General features: G+C 46.0%; 1 protein-coding gene across 4 annotated transcripts in view; it reads right to left on the reverse strand.

The window, feature by feature from the left end:
- Positions 1-25,182, reverse strand: part of PABPC1L (poly(A) binding protein cytoplasmic 1 like) — a 43,234-nt gene extending 18,052 nt beyond the window's left edge. Inside the window, exons 1-12 of one of the 4 annotated variants that reach the window (XM_084853988.1) lie at positions 24,845-25,182; positions 21,586-21,797; positions 19,847-20,040; positions 18,643-18,758; positions 18,003-18,142; positions 16,852-16,946; positions 15,928-16,065; positions 13,330-13,425; positions 8,086-8,352; positions 4,179-4,269; positions 3,571-3,699; positions 2,381-2,520 (exon numbers count right to left, since the gene is read on the reverse strand). In XM_084853988.1, the coding sequence (XP_084710114.1) occupies positions 2,381-2,520; positions 3,571-3,699; positions 4,179-4,269; positions 8,086-8,352; positions 13,330-13,425; positions 15,928-16,065; positions 16,852-16,946; positions 18,003-18,142; positions 18,643-18,758; positions 19,847-20,040; positions 21,586-21,778 (1,599 nt within the window). In that variant the 5' untranslated portion in view covers positions 21,779-21,797; positions 24,845-25,182. Of the gene's footprint in view, positions 1-2,380; positions 2,521-3,570; positions 3,700-4,178; positions 4,270-8,085; positions 8,353-13,329; positions 13,426-15,927; positions 16,066-16,851; positions 16,947-18,002; positions 18,143-18,642; positions 18,759-19,846; positions 20,041-21,585; positions 21,877-24,232; positions 24,371-24,844 lie in introns of those variants that run through there. The other 3 variants (XM_084853989.1, XM_084853987.1, XM_084853990.1) reach the window with 3 other exon arrangements.
- Positions 25,183-26,055: the final 873 nt, after the last annotated feature.

The raw sequence follows: 26,055 nt of genomic DNA on the forward strand, positions 1-26,055 counted from the left end.
TTAGAGCTTCTTAAACCAACGCTCATTTCAGGAACGGAACAAGTCAGGGAGCTCCACTGATTTGTCCCATTCCAGAAAAAAACCTCTTTGGCTCATTTCCGAGGTTGCTCTAAGAAGCGTTAGCTTCCTGTTGTGCCGACAGTGGGCCCCACCAGAGCAACACGATCTGGGTACTAACCTCAATCTGAAACTCCCTACAAGCTCATGTGACAACTTGGGCACAGGCTCACTGAAGCTCATCAAAAGAAAGGGATTTTCTTCCCTCTCAGCCACAACGGGGTGCAGAGAGACAATCTTCATGGATCACTGCCTTGTTGTGGCGAAGGGGCTTGCGTAACTCAGTGAAGCCATAAGCTATGCTGTGCAGGGCCACCCAAGACGGACAGGTCATGGCAGAGAGTTCTGACAAAATGTGGTCCACTGGAGAAGGAAATGGCAACCCACTCCAGTATTCTTGCCAAGAAAACCCCATGGAACGTATCACAAGGCTAAAAGAGAGACAATATTGCACCTTTAACTTCCTATATTTTCTGCAATGCCCAGCATACAAGTCAGCAATACATATTATGTATGAGGGGATCAGGGTGGTGGTGAACGCCTCCCTTGAGGAGGGAGTGATGCCATCACCCCTCAAGGAGGCAGTGATAAGACCGCTCTTAAAGAAGCCCTCCTTGGATCCCCAAGGTCTGAACAACTTTCTCCCAGTCTCAAATCTGCCATTTTGGGGCAAGGTGATTGAGTGGGTGGTGGCGATGCAGTTGAAGGCACATTTGGAAGAAACTGATTATCTAGACCCATTTCAGTCGGGCCTCAGGCTTGGGCATGGGACAGAAACGGCCTTGGTCGCCTTGGTGGATGATATGAGGAGGGCTCTGGATGGGGTGAATGCTCCTTCCTTGTTCTCCTCGACCTCTCAGCGGCTTTTGATACCGTTGACCACGGTATCCTCCTGGACCACCTGGAGGGGTTGGGCATTGGAAACACCGTATTGTGGTGGTTCCGGTCCTTCCTCTCCGGCAGGTACCAGAGGGTAGCACTGGGAGAGGTGGTTTCGGACCCGTGGCCACTCATTTGTGGGGTACCACAGGGTTCCATCCTCTCCCCGATGCTATTTAACATCTATGTGAAGCCGCTGGGAGCTATCATCAGGAGGTTTGGGGTGCGGTGTCATCAATATGCGGATGACACGCAGCTCTACCTCTCGTTCAAATCTTCACCAAGGTTGGCCGTAGAATCCCTGTCCAAATGTCTGGAGACGGTGAGTGGCTGGATGGGGAGGAATAAGCTGAAGCTGAACCCTGACAAGACCGAGGTACTTTTGGTGGGAGTCAAGAGGAGGCTGGGGGATGTTGACCTGGTGTTGAATGGGGTACGGCTACCCTTGAAAGACCAGGTCCACAGCCTGGGGGTCATTTTGGACTCCCAGCTGTCCATGGAGGCTCAGGTGTCAGCTGTGAGCTGGACAGCGCTGTATCAACTCCATCTGATACGGCGGCTGCGCCCCTTCCTTCCCGACCATCTGCTCCCATCGGTAGTACATGCCCTGGTCTCCTCTCGTTTAGACTACTGTAATGCGCTCTACGTGGGGTTACCCTTGAAGACGTTTCGGAAGCTGCAGCTGGTACAGAACATGGCAGCTCACCTGATTAAAGGCAGCTGCCGTCGAGATCACATCACTCCAGTGCTGAAGGAGTTGCACTGATTACCAGTTGTTTTCCAGGCCAAATCCAAGGTGTTGGTTTTGACCTTTAAAACTTTATATGGTTCCGGCCCAGCCTATCTTAAGGAGCACCTCCAGCAACACCAGACAGGCCGCTTAACAAGATCAGCCTCGGATGGCCTTCTCTCTGTCTCATCAGCCAGGACAGCTAGACTGGTGGGGACGAGGGAGAGGGCCTTTTCTGTGGTGGCCCCCACTCTGTGGAACTCCCTCCCTAGGGAACTCCGCCATGCCTCCTCTTTAATGAGCTTCCGCCATGCATTAAAAACATGGTTGTTCAGGCAGGCATTTGGGGTGGGTTAGGGTATTTTAGAAAATGTTTTTATTGTAGAATTTTATTGTTTTAAAGTGTTTTATTATATGCTGTACATCGCCCAGAGTGGCTGGGTGGCCAGCCAGATGGGCGATTAATGGGGCATAGGAGCCATGAAACAAGGGATGAGACTGAAGTGGCTGGGTTCTAGTTGGTGTCCACATCGAGACCATACCCTCACTAATGACCAGAGCATGCACACACCTTTACTATGTTTGCCAGACTGGATGTTAATGGGACCATCACAAAAATCTTCCACGTGCAAGCGCAGCTGGAAAAAAACATGGTCTGTGCAAGGTTCTGTTCTCTGCATTGTTTCAATGATTGCACAGTGGGAGGTTCGTTACCTGCTGCATTGGCATGGCTGTTACAGAGCTCAAGGGCTGCACGTTCCTTACTGCTGAAGAGTATTTGTACTGAGAGATACTCCGCGAGAAGGTGGGTGAGGAAGGTGCCCGAACACTGATCGTCTGGGTCCCGATGTTGGCTGGAATGAGAACAGGAGCATTTTGGAAGGCTGGCTTTCATGCCGCACACCTTTAAAAGGGCTTCTAAAAATGGTATGAAAAGAAGCGGGGTCGGGGGAGATAACAGCAGCCCCCAACTGCATCCAGAGTCTGGGTCATACAGGCCTGTGAAGTCCGCCCAAGTTCACTGCACGACACCATTAAGTCAACACAACCGAGTCGTCTAAAGTTCACAATAAAGATCCCCATTCATGTATATGGCAGGAGGTAGAAGGATGTACTGGGACACCATTGGCACAGGGGCTAAACCAGACACCAACCCTTGGTGACCCTTTTGTCTGGAGGAGGCAGGATAGGAGCAGGTTTTTTTCCTGATTACTCAATTGATTCCCAAACTGCAGTCCATATACCAGGGCTGCAGAACCCCTTTCAGCCCGAAGGCTGCATGTCATTTCAGAGAAGCTTTCGGGGGCCACATTCCAGTGGTAGGCGGGGCCAAAAGCAAAGGGGGGTGGGACCAAATCCCCAACATTACCAGCATATTTAAGCTTAAAGCTCTTACTGCCAGGAACTAAACCACAGGAGAGGCACTTCAACCTTTCAGAATGGGGTGAGGGGTACTGTACAAAGTCTAGGAAACCACCTAATGATCATTGGTTGTGTGAAAGGGGGTGGGACAAGGGGAATGGGGACAGGCCATGGGAAGGGGCCACCCTGGAGGGCTGGATTTGGCCTCTGGGCTTGCAGTTCTGCACCCTTGCAGAACTGCACCTTAGAACTCAGTGATACCCACTGAGCCTGCTCCAAACGGTATCACTCAGCCCCAAGTTCCATTTCCTGATCATGCTGCCCTGTGACAGACCCCAAGAACTGGGTTTTATGTAAAGCAACAATGAAGAGCATATTGCACATTTGCCTTGCACGTTTTAGGCTTAGTTTGCTGCCTGCATCCAAGCAGTCAGCTGCGCGAATGGATTATTTTATCAAAAGCGAAGCAGAAACCATTCATTTGAATAGACGGATATGTTGCATTCCATTGGCTGATAAGCCATCAGCATTCCCTAACTTACCGACTCTCTGGGCATTGGGTGGTACCCTGGGGACCTGAGTGGATGCTTGCCTCATAGTGCTGATGTTGGACAGCAGGCGCCTCGGAGGTGCGCTAGTTCTCAGGATCGGGGTGGCTGAATGATAGGATGCTAAAGACATGAAATACTTTCGTCAGGAAACTTATTTATGCAGCAGTTAATGGCATAAGCAGAGAACTCCGCTTAGTTCACATTGCGGAAAGCTGACCCATACACCAAGGGTGTTTCCAGACAAGGCTTTTATCATGCAATTGCCCAGCCTCATTCACGGAATGGTACGGAGGGTCCACTTCTATCCCTTCCTGCGTTTTCCCACCGCTTCTTCTGACTTTTTTTTCTTTCCACAAAACAATCCATGAAGGAGGAAAAGATGGAATAGCTGCACAATGCCTTTTGATCAGTAGCACAAGGCGCCCTCCATTTGGAAGCAACTGAAGACCACCACACATTCCTCCCACCAGGATGTCTGAATTGGAGATTGGGTGCTGCTTTCAGGGCAAGGCTTAATCCCAACACCAACCATGGAGAGGGCGAAGCTGCACACCAAGCATTGCCTGCTTTGAAATTCACACGGATGCTGCTTAACTCACATGGAGGCCTGGAGGGCTGCGCATTCCAGCGGGGGGCAGGACGGACGGGAGCAACGGGACTAGGGCTGTAGAAAGTAGTTCTGGTTTGTGGCTACAAAAAAGTACACAAGGCAATCTATGTAAATTTAATGAGGGTGTGTGTCTATTCTCACATCAGCCCTGCCACATTTTGAAATACAGGAGACCTGGGATTTTACTAGCAATATGCAAGTTCTTTCTTAAGCAGCTTCACTGGCACCAGGATTTGAGAACGAGGGTGCTTCCAGATGACCCTTTTTTTCATGCCATTGCTGTGTCTCATTCATGGAATTTTTAGTGGCGGGGGGGAGTGTCGTCTGGATGGTGTCATCTTCCACTCATAGTCCCCCTGTGTTTTCCCCACTGCTTCTTCTGTCTTGTTTCTTACCACAGGAAATCCATTAAAAAGGCACTTCTGATTATTTGTGCTAGGACCTCTTGATCTGGAAGCAGCCTCATTTACAGACTAGAAGTTTAGAAAAAGAGCTACAATGAGATGGTTCAGACATAATGCTAAGCCATAGTTTGGCACTATGTGAATGAGCAAGTCAAGGAACCTCAGGCTGGTACGCTCCTTCCACGCAACAATTCCTTTCCATGTTTGAGGCAGGAAATAGTTTCTTGTTTTATGCAAACCAGAAAACCCTGGTTTACATTTGCCCTGCAAACTAAGACTGAAAACCTGAGCAAATGCACACTGCCATTGCTGGGTCAGTCAAAAGAGCAGATTAGGATTTGTCTTAAACCAGGAAAAGGGGGAAGGGAATTCCCAAACACACACACAGAGGATAGAGCACTTGAATCTGAGGCTCCTTGACCATTCATGTAGCAGACCATGGTTTGGTCTTATGCCTCAACCACTTCTAAGTAGAGATGTCAGAGAAATCCGCAATGGAATCAAATGAGTTCAGATTTCTATGAATCTGACCAAAGGATTCCTCATCAGACCGGCTTTTCCTGAGTTGTAGAGATTCCACAGACTTGTGGACCCTTTTTAAAAAACTTTCTAGAATTTGATGCAAATTTAGTCATAGAAAAATACCTAAAATAAAAAACACCACCAAAAATGTGCATTTCCCTCATAGGCTAAAGCATTAAAATGTGCATTTGGGGGGATTTGTGCTATGGAGGGATTTGTGCATTTTCATAAGTGCAAATTTGCGCAAATCTGGGAATTTGGGAAAAATCTGATTCAGTCAATGAACAGACGATGAAAAAAACGGCACCTGACAATCTGCAAAACTCAGATGGAATGGATGTTACAGAATCCGTACATCCCTACCTCCAAATGATTATAATTGTCCAAAAAAAGAGAGCAAGTTGAGTGTTTGACCTGGGCACGTTTAAGCTCCAGAAAAAGAAAATTGAGCATGGGGGATATACTGACAGTTCCCAAGAAAGAAAGAAAGAAAGAAAGAAAGAAAGAAAGAAAGAAAGAAAGAAAGCAAGCCTGAAAACAGCAAGATCATTTATGAGTTAGGACAGGAGAGGATGAGTTTTAAGTCACAAGAATATAGATTTAGGTCCAACTTTTAAAAAACGCTTCATGGCTAGGATGAATGAATGAATAAATAAGTTGCCTATGGAAGTAGGAAAGCTGCTACAGTAAAGATTCTCTCAGAGGAAGACTGGACACTACACACATCTTTTCCCTGTGACTATATGCTGAAATTTCACAACCACTGTTCAGTGCTTACATTCAAGACTCATTGCCCCTCCTGTTTATTAGCAATACCATCGAGACCATCAAGACTCATGTCCACAGCAGGTCCTGACTCAGGAAGTGTCAGATGGTGCCAGCCTATCTTAAGGAGCGCCTCCAGCAACACCAGACAGGCCGCTTAACAAGAACAGCCTCGGATGGCCTTCTCTCTGTCTCATCAGCCAGGACAGCTAGACTGGTGGGAACGAGGGAGAAGGCCTTTTCTGTGGTGGCCCCCACTCTGTGGAACTCCCTCCCTAAGGAACTCCATCATGCCCACTCTTTAATGAGCTTCCGCTGAGCATTAAAAACGTGGTTGTTCAGGCAGGCATTTGGGGTGGGTTAGGGTATTTTAGAAAATGTTTTTATTGTAGAATTTTATTGTTTTAAACTGTTTTATTATATGTTGTACATCACCCAGAGTGGCTGGGTGACCAGCCAGATGGGCAATTTATAAATTTAATAAATAAATAATAAATAAAATAAAATGGGGATATATAGCCCATATGCTACCACTGGGAACCGGCCAAAGAAGGGAATGACTGGATGATCAGCCAGACAAGCAAAATGCCACTTGAACATATGTCTGAGCAGATCAGGTGACAAAGCCTAGGCCTTGAAAATGCTTCTGAGCTGGGCTTGTTCCAAAGCAGCAAGGGGAGGAAGCTAGAGCTGATGCTCCTGCTTTTGGTTTGTGACACAGCCCCATCTGGCTTCTCCTTTGTGCACTGGATTGGAAGGGTACTTTCAGCCCTGAGCTCCCTGAAGGCCAACCAGTGATGAATGAATGAATCCGTTATTTACGGACAACTGACCATCAGCGTAACTGGTGATACCATCAGGGCAGGGTTTGGGGGCAAACCTCCAGGCCCTGCCTCAGCAGACTGAAGAAAGCCCCCAGATGCAGTAGGGCTGGCATACCACATCTTGAAGAAAATAAAGTGATACACATGACCATCTAAGGAGCACCCCCACCCCAGCCCCAAGGCAATTAAGTACAGAATCTAAATTTACTGACCTACGCCACTGAGGCCAACTCATACATGATGAATAGCTCATCATTCAGTCACTTAGGACCAAGACAGGCACGACATAGGCGATCCATGACAGAATCTACACACTCACACACACATTGGCTGGGTTCACACAACACGCTAACCCACACTCAGTGGTTGAATGTGGGTTGCTGAACTGTGGATTATCACGTTGTCTGAATGCAGTGCGTTTTCCACAGGGTAGCTTGTTAACCACCCTGAACAAAACAGCAAACCATCTTTGATCTGGTAGATCTCACTCTGAGTGATTTGCTGTAGATTGGCAAAGGCTTCTGACTTCCAATGGTCTAACAATAACCACCAGTGGAGGCTGGTGGCTCCAATGTCATAGGGCAGTGAATCTGCTCTGGGTTTCAGTCAGAACCAGTCAGAACTCTCAAGGAGCTAACCAAGGTGCCAAATCCTACTTCCAAAATAGGTTCAGCACCTTGGACAGTCCCTTGAGAGTTCTGATGGCAACCCAGAGCGGATTCACCACCCCACTGGCTTCAGAGCCACCAGCCTCCACTGATAAGCATAACTAAAAAGTTTTCTCCTAAATTAGTTTGCTGGAAAAGAATGCTTGGGGGGAAGCGGAGAATGTTTCTGTGTGTGAAAGCAATTCTTGGTTCTCATACTGCTCACACATTCCTGAACTGAGCATGTGCTCAGAGGCACCCTGTTCCTTAATTCTTGGCATACGTCCACCTGCCCAAGCCAGAACTTTGCTCCTGGCTCCGGTTGGTGGATCCTGCAAGCCTGAAGTCTGCCCACCCCTAAGTTACAGCATCGTGACTGCTGTTGGTGCTACTAAATGAACACTTTGGTGAAAACGAGGAATGGATTTTTGTGTGAAAGGTCTCTGGTACTAAGCTAGTTATACTGAGGGATATGAGAGGGCGAAGTGGGGTCATTCCACCAGACCTGCTGAAAACAGACTTAATTTCCCCCCCGCTTCCCTCCCCATTCCTTTTTCCTCGTGTCTTTTTAGATTGTAAGCCTGTGAGCAGGGGCTGCCTTGTTTTAGTGATGGAATGTAAGCCACTCCGGGAGCCTTCTGGCTGAGGAGCAGAATAAAAGTACTTTAAATAAAATAAATTAAAACACGGAACGTCGATGTATTTAAGAGCAGCAGCTTCTATATGGATCTTACCTGTGGAATGGAGGGCAGGAAGTAGCCAGCAGGAGGCTGAAAGGAGCAAAGGAGCGGGCCAGGCAAGGCCCTCATGCTAGCCAGTCTCTGCATGTATTGGTTGGTGAGAATGGCTTTTCGTTCCTCTTTCCTCTGAGCCAGGGCGACATACAAAGGCTTGGTGCTGACTATCCTCCCATTCATTTCAGTCACAGCCTTCGTAGCCTCTTCTGGGGAGGAAAAACATACAAACCCAAACCCTTTGCTGTGTCCACCCTCTGTCATCACCTAAAATTGAAAATCAGAATAAAGGCCACTGAGTGCGCAACATTCCTATCCGCGCAGCGCAGGCAGAGAGAAACGGATCGCAAACGAAGGGGGCCCAAGGACAGCTTTCCAAACACAAAGTCCTAGGTTTACAACTCACTTGGTATAACCTCAAGTCCTTCTTTTCAGTTCAAGGCTAAATGTGAACACTTCTTGCTCTTACTATAACAAAGCTTAATTTATTATACTCTGCTATAAAAGCAGGGAAGACCCATATTGATATATGCTGGGGGGGCTGAACCTCTTTCAGTTGAAGGGCCAATTTCCTTTTGGGGGAAGCTCTCAGGGGGTCGCATTCCAGCAGTGGGCAAGACAAAAGGCAAAAGGGTTGGGGCCAAAAATGCCAGCTTCTTCTTCTTATTATTATTATTATTATTGTTATTATTGTTATTATTATTTCTTAAATTTATATCCCACCTTTTTTTCCATCCATAAGGAACCCAAGGTGGTGTACATAATCCTCCTCCTCTCCATTTTATCCTCACAACAACGACCCTGTGAGGTGGGTTGGGCTGAGAGTCTGTTGTTGTTGTTCAGTCATTAAGTCGTGTCCCAAAGTCACCCAGTTAGCTTCATGGCTGAGTGGGGACTAGAACCCAGAACTCCCAATTCCCAGTCCAACACTCTAGCCAGCACAGCACACTGGCACACATATTTTATTCATTTATTTATTTCATTTCTATACCACCCAATAGCCGAAGCTCTCTGGGCGGTTCACAAAAATTAAAACCAAACAGCACACAATAAAACAATTTAAAATATATAGAACATTAAAACCACAATATAACAATACAACCACGATAAAATCTAGCAGCAGTGCAGGAGTTTAAAATACAGATTTAAAACAACAAAGCTAAAAGTTTAGAAAGCTAAAATGCCTGGGAAAATAAAAAGGTCTTCACCTGGCGCCGAAAGGAATACAATGTACTTCACTAGGGAGCTCATTCCAGAGCCGGGGTGCCACAGCAGAAAAAGCCCTCCTCCTAGTAGCCACCCGCCTCACTTCCTTTGGCAAGGGCTTACGGAGAAGTGCCGTTGAGGAAGATCTTAAGGTCTGGGCAGGCACATATGGGAGGAGGCGATCCTTCAAGTAATCTGGCCCCAAGCCATTAAGGGCTTTAAATGTTAATACCAGCACTTTGAATCGGGCCTGGAAATGGACTGGCAGCCAGTGCAGCTGAAAAAGTACTGGCGTAATAGGAGCTCACTGGCCAGTCCCTGTTAACAATCTTGCTGCCCTATTTTGGACCAGATGAAGTTTCCGGACTGTTTTCAAAGGCAGCCTCACATATAACGCATTGCAGTAATCCAGACGAGAAGTTATCAGAGCATGGACAACTATAGCTAGGCCATCTCTGTCCAGGTAAGGGCATAGTTGGTATACCAGCCTAGGCTGGTAAAAAGTGCTCCATGCCACTGAGTTCACCTGTGCCTCAAGTGACAGCTCTGGATCCAAGAGCACCCCCAAACTACGAATGTAATCCTTTAGGGGGAGTGCATGCCCCTCCAGAACAGGTTGAATATCACCTAGTCGAGCAGATGAACCACCTACTAACAGTCCCTCCTTCTTGTCTGGATTGAGTTTCAGTTCACTGGCCCTCATCCAGTCCATTACCGTGCCCAGGCCCTGATTCAGAACAGCCACTGCCTCACCTGGGTTTAATGAGGAAGAGAGGTAGAGCTGGGTGTCATCTGCATATTGATGGCACCTCAGCCCACACCTCCAGATAACCTCCCCCAGCAGTTTCATGTAGATGTTAAACAGCATAGGGGATAACATAGAGCCCCGTGGAACCCCATGGCACAATTGCCATGGCACAGAGAGATAATCCCCCAGCACCACCTTCTGGAATTGGCCATCCAAGTAGGAGCGGAACCACTGCAGTGCAGTGCCTCCAACTCCCAACCCAGACAACCTATCCAGAAGGATACCATGGTCGATGGTATTGAAAGCCACTGAGAGATCCTGGAGAATCAACAGGGTCACACTCCCCCTGTCCCTCTCCCGGCAGAGGTCATCCCACAGGGCGACCAAGGTAGTTTCCATTCCAAAACCAGGCCTGAAGCCTGATTGAAATGGATCTAAATAGTCCATTTCATTCAACAGTGCCTGGAGCTGTCCTACAACCACCCGCTCAAGCACCTTGCCCAGCAAGGGGATGTTGGCCACTGGCCTATAATTGTTAACATCCTCTGGGTCCAGGTTAGGCTTTTTCAAGAGTGGTCTAATTACCACCTCTTTTAAAGCGGCAGGCACCACTCCCTCTCTAAAGGAGGAATTTACAACCTCCTGGACCCAGCCGGACATCCCCTCCTTGTTTGATTTAATAAGCCATGAGGGGCAAGGGTCAAGCACACAAGTGGTCAATAGGATTTGGCCAAGCACCTTGTCCGCATCCTCAGGCCTCAGTAACTGAAACGCATCCAATAAAACTGGACCAGACGGTGCTCTGAATGCCTCTACCAATAGAACTGCATTAATCGTGGTGTCCAATTCATGACGAATCTGAGCGACTTTATCTTCAAAATGCCTTGCAAACTTATCACACATTCCACTTTCTCTCTCCCTGGCCCAGAATGTAACAGGCCGCGAACCACCTGGAAAATCTCCGCTGGACGATACTGAGAAGATGCAATCTGGTGGAAAAGAACTGTCTCTTTGCCACCCTCACCGCCACAGAGTAGGCTTGATAGTGGGCTCTTACCTGTGTTCGGTCAGACTCAGCACGAGTTTTCCTCCACCTGCGTTCTAGCTGTCTCCCCTCTTGCTTCATTGCCCTCAGCTCAGGTGTATACCAAGGAGCTGGCCGGGCTCTGCTCAGAGGGAGAGGGCGCTTGGGCGCAATCGTGTCAACCACCTGAGTCATCTCTGCATTCCACAGAGCAACCTGGGCTTCGACAGGAGCACCAGCCATACCAGCAGGAAAATCCCCCAGAGCCCTCTGGAATCCATCAGAATCCATTAATCTCTGGGGGCAGACCATTTTAATAGGTCCGCCACCCTTGCAGAGGGGGAAGGCTGCCAGGAGTCTGAACCTCAGCAGGAAGTGATCTGACCATGACAAAGGGACAGATGTTAATTCCTCTACTTTCAGATCACCATCCTCCTGCCCAGTCGAGAAAACCAGATCAAGCGTGTGTCCTTTTATATGCGTTGGGCCGATGACATGTTGGGACAGCCCCATGGTTGTCATGGTGGCCATGAAGTCCTGAGCCGCCCCGGATACAGCGGCCTCAGCATGGAAGTTGAGATCCCCCAGGACCATCATCCTAGGGGTCCTCAACACCAAGTTCGAGACCACCTCTGTCAGCTCAGGCAGGGAGTCTGATGGGCAGTGGGGTGGGCGGTACACCAACAGAATCCCTAATCTGTCCCGGGTACCCAACACAAGGTACAAACACTCAAGATCTACAAACACATAATTCAGCTTAAAGCTCTTAGTGCAAGTATAGGTGAGACATTTCAACCTTTTAGAATGGGGAAAAAACTGTACAAAAGCCATGAAACCACCAAATGATTGATGGTTGAGGGAAAGGGGGTGAGGTCAGGGGAAGGGGGCATGACCCTCTGAGGAACCCTAGAGGGCCAGACTGAGGGCTGGATTTGGCCTCTGGGCCTACAGCTCTGAACCTCTGGTATATGCTGTCAAAAACAAACAAACAAATAACCACTGTACCGGAGGTTGGTAACTTTGATGGTTCCCCTCCCCACAAACTGGGTACCTGTAGAGTTTCTGCTCACCTCTATCAACAGTCCCACATCTACTCAATGCCCCAGTGCCTTCACTACCCCACTTCTCTGCCCACTATAGTTGTTCAGTTTCAAGTTCAGCAGCCAGAATTCCAGGGCTTCACCACACAAGGCTAAAATCCTACACCCTTAGCAGGCCTTCTGCTTCCAGATTCTTTGTGGGATTAAGGTCAGCTCCTGTTTATTCCAGGCTTTGTTTCTCAGCAGGCTTTATACGTTTCATTTTACAGCCACTAGATGGCGATGTTGTTATAGCAGAACTGCACAATGTCACACAGCCATTGCAGCAATTAAAGCGGATTAATATTTGTTACTGCATTATCCGTGATCTTTTAAAAAGCAGGAAAAATGTCAAAAAGTGTGGGAGATGCCCAGGAGGTTGATGAGTTGTGTAAGGGATCTACAAACTTCTGTGAGTGACCAATCATGAGTGTGCCATAAAAGCCTTGTATAGAAATGCTCCCTGTCTAATTTACTGCAGAGAAAGCGAGGAAGAGAGAATGGCAAGTCACTGGATTATCTCACGACAGCATCAGCTTCACAGAAGAACTGGTGGTAAAGCTGTTTCTGGACTGCAGTGTTCAGACTGCAGGTTTGGGCTCATGCGATTGCTCCTTGCACACCAATTCAAAATAAAGAAATTCCTGTACATAAAAAAAAAAATACCCTAGGTTTCCAAGATGGGTGAGTGGTATGAAAGGTGCAGGGAAGTACAGGGTACAGTCCAGGCCTTTTCTACATGAGGCTTTTAACCCACACCTTGACCGAGGTTTCTGCTTCTAGATTCTTTGCGGGATTAAGCTTGGTTCCTTTACACGTGTTTTTTTTCCTGGGAGTTTTCTTTCTCTACCTTTCTATATGTTCCATTACACAACCACTAGGTGGTGTTGTGGTATAGTGGAATTGCGCAATTACATGAAGCTTCTATAATGCCACTGAGAAAAATAGCAGACTCTCCTTGTTAGGAAAAAAACTGTGATAATGGTTGCAAAGCACAGGAGAAGCCCTGGAGGATGACAATGTCATGTAAAAGACCTGCAAATTACAGTGAGTGGGCAATCACAAGTGCACAATAAAAGCCTTGTGCAGAAAGACTCCCAAAAACATCTTCAGCTGGTAGAACAAGGGCTAGGTCTCCATTATTAAATGGCACAAAGATACTCATTTATAAAATATAAGAACCTTACCTTGGCGCTAGTGATGGTTCCATACGGAGAGAATTCCTTCCTCAGTCGCTCATCATCAATCCCATCATCCAGGTTCTTTACATATAAGTTGACTCCCTAGAAGCAAACAGACCCAGCCAGCTTCCCCATCATTCATATTTATTATCTGTACACATATTTCCTACCTTTCTATATAAAATGCCCAATGATAGTGGCTCCAACATTTATTTATTTACAATATTTATATACCACTACACATCAAAGGATTTTAGAGCGGTGAATAGCAAGGATAAAAGAATAAAATACCATGTTAAAACAATTAAAACATTTTAAAGAGACAGGTTCTGATAAATGCCAAATTTCATAAACCACGGCTGGTCACTCAAGGAAGTCTTCCCAAACTAACAATGTCTTCAGGAGGCACTGGAAGGAACACAACATTGGCACCTACCTGACCTCCAAAGGCAGGGAGTTCCACAGGAAGGGGGCCATCACATTGAAGGCTCTATTCCTGGTGGACTCCAGCCAGGCCAGAGGAGGCGCTCTCTCAGGTATCCCAGTCCCATGCCATTATAAAGCTGGAAGGGACCCAAATGCCACCTAGACCAACACCCAACCCTCTATATCAACCTTCCTTCCCCAACTTGGTGCCTCCAGATTGCTGGACTACAACTCCTATCACCACCAAACAGCAGGCCAGTGGCCATACTGGCTGGGGATAATGGGGGTTGTAGTTCAGTACATCTGGAGGGCACCATTTTGGGGAAGACTGATCAAGCCTGATGAAGAGTTCTGGAGAAGTCAAAGATTCGCAAAGTATTTGGTGATATTTTGATTGACCCTAGTAAAGATGTTGCCCCAATCTGGATTTTAAAAACTTCTACATCAATGGTCCAGCGCTTGACATGTGCATATCAGAACATTCAGGGCAGGGGGCAAGCAAGCGACACTATTTTTGAGGGCCTGCTTGAGGGATGCATTGTGCTTCAAGAATAGGGCTGCCATATTGCTCTAGCTGGCCAGGTTTTATTCAGATTCTAGGTATGCCACCCAGTGCCCATTTACACCATTAGTTGGCCAGGATTCCCAGCTTTCATTTAAACATGGGAGAAAAAGTCTCTAACTCATGCAGAATCAGAGATAGGAGGCAAAATGTGCAGGCACAATTTCTGCCCAATCATTTGTGATCGGGCAACTGCCTTTCAGTGGTTTTAGCCAATGAGTGCAGTCATAGCTATGACTGACATTCAGGGCATCAGTGCTAGCCATAGAGAAGACATGTGCAGGGTGATGCACCCATGCAGAAAAGGGACTTTCTGGTTCATTTTGAACCCCTTTTTTTTAGTCAGCCATGGTGGTGAAGTTATTGCTTCCCACTAAAAACTAAGAACTGAGAAATCCAGAATTTTAGTTCAGCTGTGATTGGATAGTAACACATTTGCCCCTAAACAAAAGGTAGCAGCAGAGACAGAAGTTCATGCTCTAACTTAGACCTTGTTTAATGCAAAATACATAAATAGACCTTCCCCCTCCTACCCCATTTGTCAACATTTTAAAATGACCCTGACAGTAAAAATAAAGTTCACCATTATTATAGCTATATTTTAGAGTCAGATGCTGTGGCTGAGAATGTGTGGGTTACGTCGACCATGAAAAGTAGCCCAGTGTTGTTGAACCCATATTTCTGGGAAAGGTCGACAGAGAGATAAAAGCGGATAACAACCCTGCAGGATAGTCCAGTGTTTTTATCCAGTCTCTTAGCATGGGGGGGGGGGGGCGGGGATGGAGCCTCCTGCATCTGTGAAGTTGATTGTAGAAGCAGCACTGAGAGAAAGGTGTGAGTAGTTGGCTTCTCACCCATGGGGCAAAATATAGGGACTGTTGTGGGTGGTGGGTTGCGATTGCAAAAACAGCCTAAAGGGAAAGTGTTGAAAAACCCCTTCCCTGGTGCTGCTTCTGTAATTAACTTTGCAACACCCTCTTGCATTTCCCTTTAAAAAATAAACAAACCTGAACATGTAGTCTGAGCTTCAGGTCATTAAATAGTGTGTTAAAATACCGCAGTACATAAGAACGTAAGAAGAGCCATGCTGGATCAGACCAAGGGTCCAACTAGTCCAGCATTCTGTTCACACAGTGGCTGATCAGCTGCCCACGGGAAACCCACAAAGAGGACAATGATGCAACAGCATGCTCCTTCCCATGTTCCGCAGCAACTGGTGTACATAGGCATACTGCCTCTGATAGTGGAGGTAGCATGTTAGCCGTTGATAGCCTTCTCCTCCAGGAATTTGTCTAACCACCTTTTAAGTAGAAGTTATCACTACCACCCCTCCATTCGAGGTGTCACTTGCGGCCAATGGCTGCTTTGGTCTTCCAGCCAAAAATACCCTCCCTGCAACACACACACACACACACTCTACAAACCTCAGGTCACAGTAACCAAAGGTCAGTTTAGTTCAACGCTCTCCTCTTTTGCATCTGGCCCCTCCACCCTCAAGCCCTGGTATAACGGCATACTGGAGCTCCACCACAGTCTGTGGGATTCTTAAAGTCACAGGCTCTTTATGTCCCTTGCCAGCCACACCCAATCAGCACCTTATCTTCGTTTCACATTACCTGGTATCTGCTCACCCTTTCCTGCTTGATTTGCTCAAATTTACGCTTCAGCTCACTCTGACGTTCCATCCTCTTCTGAGCTCTGCCAACATACACCATTCGGCCACTGATCTCCTTCCCATTCATGTCTTCGACAGCCTGCCAGAAGAGTGGGGGTCAAGAAAGAGGGTCGCGCACAGAAGAAGCTGCGGCATCCACTCTCCTCAACAGGCCGGGCATCTGACTCATAGAAACATGCCCTGCACCGGTTTTAATTTTTATTGCAAGGGTTTTGAAACTCTTCCAGGGCTGAGTTCAATTTCGGAGAAGCTCCCGGAGGCCGCATGCCAGAGGTGGGTGGAGGCAAAGGGGGCGGAGCCAGAAACAGCAGCGTAGTTTAGCTTAAAGCTCTTACTGCCAGTAATTAAGCATATGGAGAAGCATTCCATCCTTTTAGAATGTGAAAAAAGCCTCTGCAAAAGCCGGTAAACCACCAAATGATAAGCAGTTGTGGAAAAGCACTTGGGACCATGGGAGGTGATCATGGCCTTCTGGGGAACCCCAGAGGGCCAGACTGGAATCCCAGGTGGGCCAGATTTGGCCCACAGGCTTAAGGTTCAACTGTTTTATTGCCTTCGCTAAAACCTACCTTCCAAGATATCCCAGGCAATGAAATTCCACCCTCCTCCCCCAAACAGCAATTTACTTAGTATTGAAGGCATTATGCATTAGTTGCACAGGGAATAGCTTCATCACATAATAGCTCCATCTGTGAAGAGGCACCAGTGCAAAAAGCCCATTAACTTCTTACATACACACACAGTCCAAAGTCAAATCTCTCCCCCACCAATACGTCTTTCATTCAGGTTTTGAGAGGTGTACTGATTGGAATAAGAAGGGTAGGCAAGCAGCTGGCTGAGATAGATAGAACAAAGACCATCTTGCCTTCCGAGCATCTTGATGCTTCTCAAAGTTGACAAACCCAAACCCTTTCGAGCGGCCTGTATTATCCATCATGACCTTGACACTCAGCGTCTTCCCTGGAAGCAGAACAAGCAGCTTTAGGCCAGTGTGACAGCCAGCAAGGACTCTAAGGCATGCTGGGGCCACAAGTTATATGGTTCACCTCAGAGCAAGGATAAGGATGGTGCCAGGCAGGTGGGACTACTCTCGACCACAGCAGTGGGGGACCTCCAGCCCGCAGGCCTAATTCAGGCCATGGAAGTTTCCCATCTGGCCCACAGGGGGTTATGCTCCATCCATGGATTCTATCCCTCGCCAAACACCACCCCCTGGGCTGGAAGCTACTGGGGGCCTAGGGAGGAGATGGGAAGAGGAATCCCCTTGTTATCTCCATTGTTTGATCAGAGGTAACAAGGGATTCTCCTGCAGAAGGGATTACTCTCCGATCACAGGTAGAAGATCACAAATCAGGGATTCCAGATAGGCAGACTGTCATTACACACACACTTTGACTTGCACATGTTTGCTCTGGAATGAAGCATTTTTTGTTGCCTCAAAGCAGAGTCCCAGTTTTCTCTTTTAGTTTAGTGGTGAAAATGAGCAGTCCTGGTTACAGGGTAAAGATTTCTGCCCCAATAAGACTAGCTTTCCTTTCCTGCCCTGCACACCTTGATCACCATTCACTGCCAGGGATGAGTCCCTGCTCCTACATAAACTGTAGATCTGCTAGAGAAACTAAGAGAAACAGATCAAGCAATTTATCAGGCAAGCTTCTCTCAGCTCTGGTATGATTAGAAAGGGGGAAACCATTTCTATTTCTAAACTGGGTTCCATACTGAGATTTATCCTTAAGTAGGATATTTAATAGCTACACTCTTATAGTTGAGGGCAGGTGAAGGGATCTGTATTCTCACTTTACCAGAAGATGGATTTGGTTTGATTGGCAATGTTGTGTCAGACTATCACAATGCTGGTTGTGACTTCAGCTATTTGAAGAGCCAAACAACAGAAGCAGCCTCCAAAGCATTTGGGAAAACTAGTTAATCCTCCTTACTCAATTTTCTCTTACTCACACAATCTTAAGATCACTATCCATGACACTGCAGACTGCACTTTTAAAAGGCTGCACTTACCGAATTTTGAGAATATTTCCTGCAGCTTCTCATCATTCATGTCATCTCCAAAGTTCTTGATGTAGACATTGGTGAATTCCATTGCCCGGGCTCCATATTCCGCCTCCCGCTCCCGTCGAGATTTAAAGTGGCCAACGAACCTGCAAAGTGTAAACAACGTACACATGAAACCACTTCACAAAAGAACTGCATATAGAGCAAGCAAAAGGAAATCTCCTGTGCTGTTCCTATACAATCAGCAGGGACTTTTTGTTTTAAGTGCTAAGTGGACAATAAAGCGTGCTCCAGACTCTTGCCTGCAAAATATTTTGCACCAAATACTAGATAACCTGAACTGCCCACCTGTATCACACTCGGAATGAGAAATGCAGGGATAAATAGCTGAACCCTTGGATGAACACAATGAAGGTGAGAAGCATTTGGAAGCTACTCTAGGAAGAAGAGGAGAGAAACTCTTAATATTTCTGCCCTATATATGTTTTCTCCCCAGATGAAAAACACTTTCTCCAAATAATGTTCAATGCATAATGTACCCTTGAAGTATATTAAGAAAATGGAAGACCTAATGACTACGTTTCATCACTATGTTGGACATATATAGTAGAAATCTTCCCACCCATCTCCGCAAAACTCCACTTACACCTTACGGTCATTGAGGAGCATCCCATTCATCGTGTCAATTGCTCTGTTTGCTGCCTCATGGGTCTCAAAATGGACAAAGCCATAACCCCGGGATCCATTCTCATCACAAACAACCTTTAAGATACAGTGGAGAGGGAAAGAGAGAAGAGTGAAGAATGCCAGAAATGTGGAAACAAAAATGGGCCATTGCCTGTCCCTCTTATCCCCAATTTGCTTGCCTGTCTGTTCAATAGCTGCAAAGCCTCCATATAGGGCCAGCCTTGCCATTAGGCAGAGTGAGGCAATCGCCTCAGGTGGCAGATACTAGGAGGTGGCGGCAAGGTGTTGGAAAAGAGAGCTGTGAAGCACACAGCCTGCCCTACACCCCCTTAGCTAGCCTGCTGCCTTCAGGTGCAGTGATGGACACTGTCCTATTGACACTGTTGAATTATTTAGCTGCCAGTCCATTTGCGTTTTGTACATGGAATGGGAGCGAGCACCATCTTGTTCTTCATCTCAGGCAGCAAAATGCCTTGGGCCATCTCTTCCCCCATAACACTGAAATCCAGCCTTCTTCAATCTGGTGCCCTCCATGTTTTGGACTACAACTTCCATCATCCATGCCCATTGCCCATGCTGGCTGGGGCTGATGGGAGCTGTTATCCAAAACATCTGGAGGGTACCAGGTTGGGGGGAAGACTGCTGTAGCCAGAGACATCTCTATGCAGAAACACAACGGGGCCTTGAGCAATAAGCAAAAGTCCTAGTCACTTTAGGGAAAGGAGGTAGGTTCTCTCCATGTGTCAAAGGGGAAAAAATCTTGGATTTGAATTAATTCAGAATGAGCTGAGTGTTCGATACTTAAGTTCTGGTTCTTTGGACAATGGAGGAAGTTTTGACAGCAAAGTAACCCTCTCCTCTTGCCCCATCCTGAGAAGATGCTATGGGGGTGGGGGAAGCAAGGAGGAAATACCTAATATGCTTTGCCTGGGAGCCAAAAAAAAAAAAAAGGCCGAGGGCAAAGCAGTAAGATTGATTGGGGATTTCATTCAAATGGAACCCATTAAGTGTTGGTAGGTTATATTTTAAATCGTTGCTCACCAAAAGATATTAAGGAAGAGTGAAGTCAGGATGCCTACATTTTTAATACTGCTGGCCAAAAATGACCTGTCACAGTGAGAGAATCATTTTGAGTGTTGTACTTCTGCCGGTGTTATAATTACCTTGCAAGAAAGGATATTACCAAAAGCCGAAAATGTGTCATACAGGGCTTTGTTATCAATGGAATCATCCAGGTTCTTGATGAAGATGTTCCCAACACCCGATTTCCTGAGTCCCGGGTCTCGCTGAGACCACATGATGCGAATGGGCCGACCTTTGATCACTTCAAAATTCATGGTATCCAAGGCCCGCTCAGCTGGTAGAAAAGAAAGCACATTCAGTTATATACAAATGTAACAACAAAACTGAGAGTAAAGGGGGAACTGAGACACAGCCTAGCACCTAACCTTTCAGAAAGCTGTGCATGCACACATCGAGTTTACTACTACCAACAGAGATAATGATCTCCAAGTCTTGCAACCAGAGGTGGGGATTAAGAAACTAGGGTAAGAGGAGAAACTGGAAGCTGTAGGTACAAACAATTTTCCATGGGACATGGAAATGGGACCATGGTTACATGAGTTTGTTGATAAGATAGGCAAAGTTAGATATGCTGCTGATGCTGGATCCTCTCTGAGGGACCTCTGTAGATCACAGATCAGAGATAAGAGTCAGGATTACTCTGAGGCGGAGGGAGGGAGATTCAAATCCCTGAAGGAATCCCTGAAGCTGCCATGGGCTGGATGGGGAAACGTCCCTGCTTTAGGATGTTTACAATGGCTAGACTTAATCACAACAGTCTAGTGAGATGGGGTAGGGAAGGGGGAAAGGTCAAGACTTCCCTTCACTTTGGTTTAGTTCAGCAGTTACTTTGTAGATATCAGAAATGGTTTAGAATGCAAAAAGTGGCTTGCTGCTTAATATCTAAATGCTTAAATTTAAGAGCTCACCACTGGGGATCAAGTAACCATGTCAACAGGGTTCTAGTTGCATCTTTCCCAGGGTGGGGACGGGGACCACAGACTCAGTTCTTTTCCCAAGGAAAAGCTTAAATAAGTCACAGGCACATTCTCCAATATGGATTCAGTACAATATTTGAGGGGTTATATGTTATCTCACTGGGAGACAATGATATTGTCAAAAATTAGTGAAGAAGATTTACAGGAAAGATGGCAAATTCAATTTGGGTTAACTTAAGGAATTATTACAAACATATCAGTTGTTAGTATTCGACACCACTAGGAATAATAAAATTGATAGGTACAATGTGAATTTCAAGCAGCAGATTATATGCATATGTGGTGGCTTTTCTCTAAACATCCACATTTTCTGGAAACAAGCGAATGGAGACATAAACAGGATGACTTCATGTGGCCTAATTTTTGACCTAAAAACAATGTTACTGGAACTTTTTCATTCTTACATGAACCAGTGATATCTAACTTCCTAACAGCAGCAAAGACAATAATTGTTAAGAATTGGAAAAATGCACACACACAAAAATTATGTTTAAAGAGTGGATAAACAAAGTTTGGCAATGAGTGCAATTATCAAAAATTAGTGAGACATATGGTAGCCAGCTAAACCTCAAATTTGTGAAAGACTGGAGCTCTTTGAATGAATATTGGAGAATAAATTATAAGGTGGAAATTAATAGGTATTCATGTATCAATATCTCTTAATAATCCAAGTAGTTTCGATGATATTTTGTATAAATCATATATGCAGAGTTAGTGCAAGATGTTATTTGTTTTGTAGCCATTAATAGGTGTAGATTATTGTATTTGTATACCAATACAGTTAATGAATGAATGAATGAATGAATGAATGAAAGAAAGAAAGAAAGTAAGGTCTCACTTACCATCAGCAGGCTGCTGAAAATTTATATACGCGTAACCCAGAGATCGGCGTGTGGCAACATCTCGACAAACTCTGATGGACATAATTGGTCCAGCAGGCGAGAATTTCTCATACAGCATGGCTTCAGTCACATCCGGATGTAAATCGCCCACATAGAGAGAGGCTAATGGATATCCAGGGCCACTAGCATTCATGGTCAATCATGCAGTGTAACTTTGGAAGCGAAGCAAAACCTACTTACTCCCATGCAACAAAACAGGGATTTTTGAGATACAAAAACAGCAGGGCTTTGGAGCAGACATGGCTGCTTCCACGTAACCTATGATTGAGCCCCCCCAGTCACCAGTGCAGAAACTGACTGTAGTACAGTGAATAAAACCCACATGGTATCAGGGGAGAAGAATGAAGGCTGAACTGCCTCTCAGTTAACCTTACATTTTTACCAAGATGTTCCCCTATACCATGTATATGGGAGTGAAAAACAAATGTGTACATGTATCCCTGCTGAAGCTGCTTCCATGTCATCACCTATGGGGGCTGGTGCGGGGGGCAAAATACCTCAGTCAGCCCAGCCAGCAGCAGGAGAAATGCCAACAAAGGAGAAGGCTTGTGGCCTGGGATTTACTTACCGAGACTTGTCCCTAATTTTACAGGTATGTGTGGGGTCCCAAATCAGTAATCTCCTTGATAGGAGCTATTATTAGTGATGTTGTAGAGAGCAAGGGGGAAATACTTCATTATAAAAATGTAAATAGATTACTGTCCTGAGGCCTACATTTATCTTTTATTTAAAATATTGCCAAATGGGTGTGATGTACATTTGTTTTATTGAGTAACAACAAAATACCTCAGTCAGCCCAGCCAGCAGCAGGAGAAACTCCACACAAGGGAGAAAGCCTGCGGCCTGGCATTTACTGACTGAGACTTGTCCCTAATTTTACGGACTACAGGCCCAAGCTGCAGTACTAGCAAGACGAGCCCTCTGCAGCACCTCTGCGGGGTAAGCGGACTTATATTGGGCTGAGGACTCCTGATGGGTTCTGTGGGGTTTTGCTTTGTTGCTCTGGTGGATTCCACACACACCCTTTCTGTTTGTGTGCAGTGTTCTCTCTTGGAGGGGTACTGTTGCAGGTTATTTTGTTTTACATTTTTTTCATAAAGTACCTCTTTGAATATATCTGTCGTATTTTACTCCCTTGAAGCAACATCATGATTTTAGAGCCACGCAAGGTAAAATATTTAAACTAATTTGTGACCTGTGTGAGCCAGTTGGCAGGATTACATACACACATACACTTAAATACATTGCCCACTGGGATCCCGTCCCTATTCCGTAATACACATTATGGTACAGTAATGCAGGAAGGAGTTGCAGAACTCAGCTCCCGGTACACAGAATACAAGCAATTATAATGTATGGTCCAATGCCCACCAGCAAGTCACAGAAGCTAACAGGGGATGCTCAACAGAGGAATGGGTATAGAGGAGCATAAATGCATTGGATCAAACATTGTAATTCTGGGTACAAGGAGCCAGGTTCTGCAACTCCCTCTTCTGATAATACTGCATCAGATTAATCTCAAGCTTTTCCTTCCATAGGTCTCCTTAATAAGAAACTCGGAGACCATCAGAATAGTCCACAGAATTTGGAAATCAGTTGTAAAGAGCCATGCTTCTACTTCCACAAGTTCACTTCTTTAGTTTCTTCTATTTCAGCAATTCTATCTATATGGTCTCCTCTCTTTCACCTTCCGGCAAAACCAGAACACAGAATGTTCCAGAAAATGGTGGCCATTGCAGTGCTTCTCTAAATGAGAGATACAATGCAAGACCAGTTTCTTATCTGCTTTGCCGTCCAAGACCACATCAGAATTACAACTGAAAATGTATTTAAGCTGCTTAGGAAACATATGCAAAAGCAGCTTCAGCTTCTTGGCATTTTCAAAATTTTAGAGTTCCTTTCTCACAAGCATAACTACACATATGCCATTTTGCAGCAGAGGTAAACCATACAAGCATTCCTTTAAAACTCCCATAATTCCTGACCATTGGCCATGTAGACTGGTGCTGATGGGGGTTGTAGTCCTAAATATTTAGGGGGACCCAGGCTGGGGAAGGCTGCTTTACACCCTCAGCTGAAGATCTGCATTCAGAGGGAAGCCATTTTGTTAGAAGCTCTTGTTGCTTTAACCCTCCATCATCCAGCTTAATTACTTCAGAAGGAACCCTATGAAAAAGGAGCTAAGGCAGTCATAGAATGGAATCCCACACATACCAGTTCTCATGATACCTCAAACCATATATGTTTCATTACTGCTCAAAAACATTGGAGAGAGAGGCCAAAAGCAACTAACACAACCCTTTTGCAATGCTCTTATAAATTTCCCAATAAGAAACTATTGTATTTGGAAGGCATGAGTGGTATGATGCATTGCTGCCACTACTAATACTTGGTCTGTGCAATTAAGGAAAATGTTTAATTCCTTTTGTAGCTTAAAACATACACACACACACACACACACACATATGCAGACACACGCACACACACACCGATTATCCTAGAAAGGATATCTAAATGATCTGCCTTTCCCACAAACACTCAACCTATTTCAAACATATCTATAATTAATTAAATTTTCTTGTCCTACCCTTCCTTCAAGTTATTTTCAGAACAACCCTGTGAAGTAGGTTAGCTTGAAAGATAGCAATTAGGCCAAGGTCACAGCGTGAGCTTTGCAGCTGAACAGGAATTTTGACCACGGCCTTCCTCTAGTCTAGGAGTAGACAACTTGTGGCCGTCCAGATATCTTCACCTACAACTCCCATCAGCCTGCATAGTCAATGGTGAAGGATGACAGGAATTGTATGCCAAACCCAAAACATCTGGAGGGCCACAAGTTATCCACCCCTTCTCTAGCCACTACACCACACTGACTTTAACTGAAGAAACAGGCACATAGTAGGACACCAGCAAGCTGGGAAAGAGGAAACATTCACAACAGTAACTCTGAAAATGGGAAAACCAGCCCACAGTGCCTCTCTCCTTCAGACTACACTCCTATGCGTACTTACTTGGAAATAAGTCCACCTCGACACACACCAAGTGGGAAGGCTGTCTGAGTAAATATGCTCAGGACCAGGCTACACATGGAAGAAAATACTCTCTTGATGATACCCCCGTCCTTGCCACTAGCCAGCTTTCCCCCAACCCATCAAAGACTCACATGTGGCTGCATGCAAGACCACCAGAAAAAGCTCACCTTGGGTGCATGCAGGTGCTCTCTGATGTGGGAGCAGCTCTCACAATGCTATCACCCCGCCCCTTCCCCTCGCAGAGCAACAGGTGTGAGAGCCCAGCTTCCTGTTCCCACCTGCTCTCTCTGCATTTTAGCCATGCTGCTGGTTCAGCCTTCCCCAACCTGGTGCCCTCCGGATGTTTTGGACCACCTCCCATCAGCCCCAGCCAGCATAACCAATAGTCAGGAATGCTGGGAGTTGTAGTCCAAAACATTTGTAAAGCATCAGGTTGGGAAAGGCCGCACCAATTCCTTCCAAGGGAAATTTACAAGAGAAGGCAGTCAACCCAGACCCTTTTCTCAACCACACAAAAGTTTGAAAACATTTTGGGCTGGAAGCTAGTTTCATCTCCCATGCCAGTTAGGTCATGTGCACACACACACACACCCATCATAGATGTAAACACCAACAGTTAGGTTTGCCAGCCACTTGTTTCTGAGAAATTTATGAACTCTACAAAATCATGCAAAACATACATTCTAGATAAGACTCCTATCTTCAGCACCGGGCCTACTCCCACATTTACTCTCTGGGTGTTTAATTTTTAAAGAAGGAGGTGCTGGAATTCAACTCTGGGCCACAAACTTCACTTTTAACATGTTTGTGGAGGAGCGGTATCTGTGGCTGCAGTAACACTGGTGGTCTGCACATACTTACAGCCACACTCTTCTTTAGTATCACCCTGCATTGACGAAGTGTAAACATAGGTACTGGCTTAAACTAACTTATATTAAATCCTATATACCAGGGATGTTGAACCTCTTTTGGAGAAGCTCTCACAGCTGCGTTCCAGTGGTGGGTGGGGCAAAAGGAGCAGGACTAAAATACCAAACATGACCAGCATATTGTAGTTTAAAGCTCCTACTGCTAGTAACTAAGCCTTAGAAGAGGCATCTCAAACTTTTCAAATTTGAAAAAAAAAAAATCACAAAAGCTGGGAAGCCACCAAATGATAGGTGGTTGGGGGAAAGGGGCGTGGCCAACCAACAACTCTGCTACGTACTAAGAGCGAACCCTATCTCCAAGTGCCTGTCCTTAGCCAGAATTGCACCATCCACACACAAGTGTGAGGTGTCAGCAGGCTTGGGAACCCCACGTTTTGCAGAAGTACAGAAAATCTTTAGGAAAAAACATTGGGGGGGGGAAATGAAAACAGCTCAGTGGAGGCTGAGGA

Source organism: Heloderma suspectum, chromosome 4 (assembly GCF_057233095.1).
Source record: "Heloderma suspectum isolate Gila_16-S chromosome 4, 16-S_ref, whole genome shotgun sequence".
NCBI classification, from domain to species: Eukaryota; Metazoa; Chordata; class Lepidosauria; order Squamata; family Helodermatidae; genus Heloderma; species Heloderma suspectum.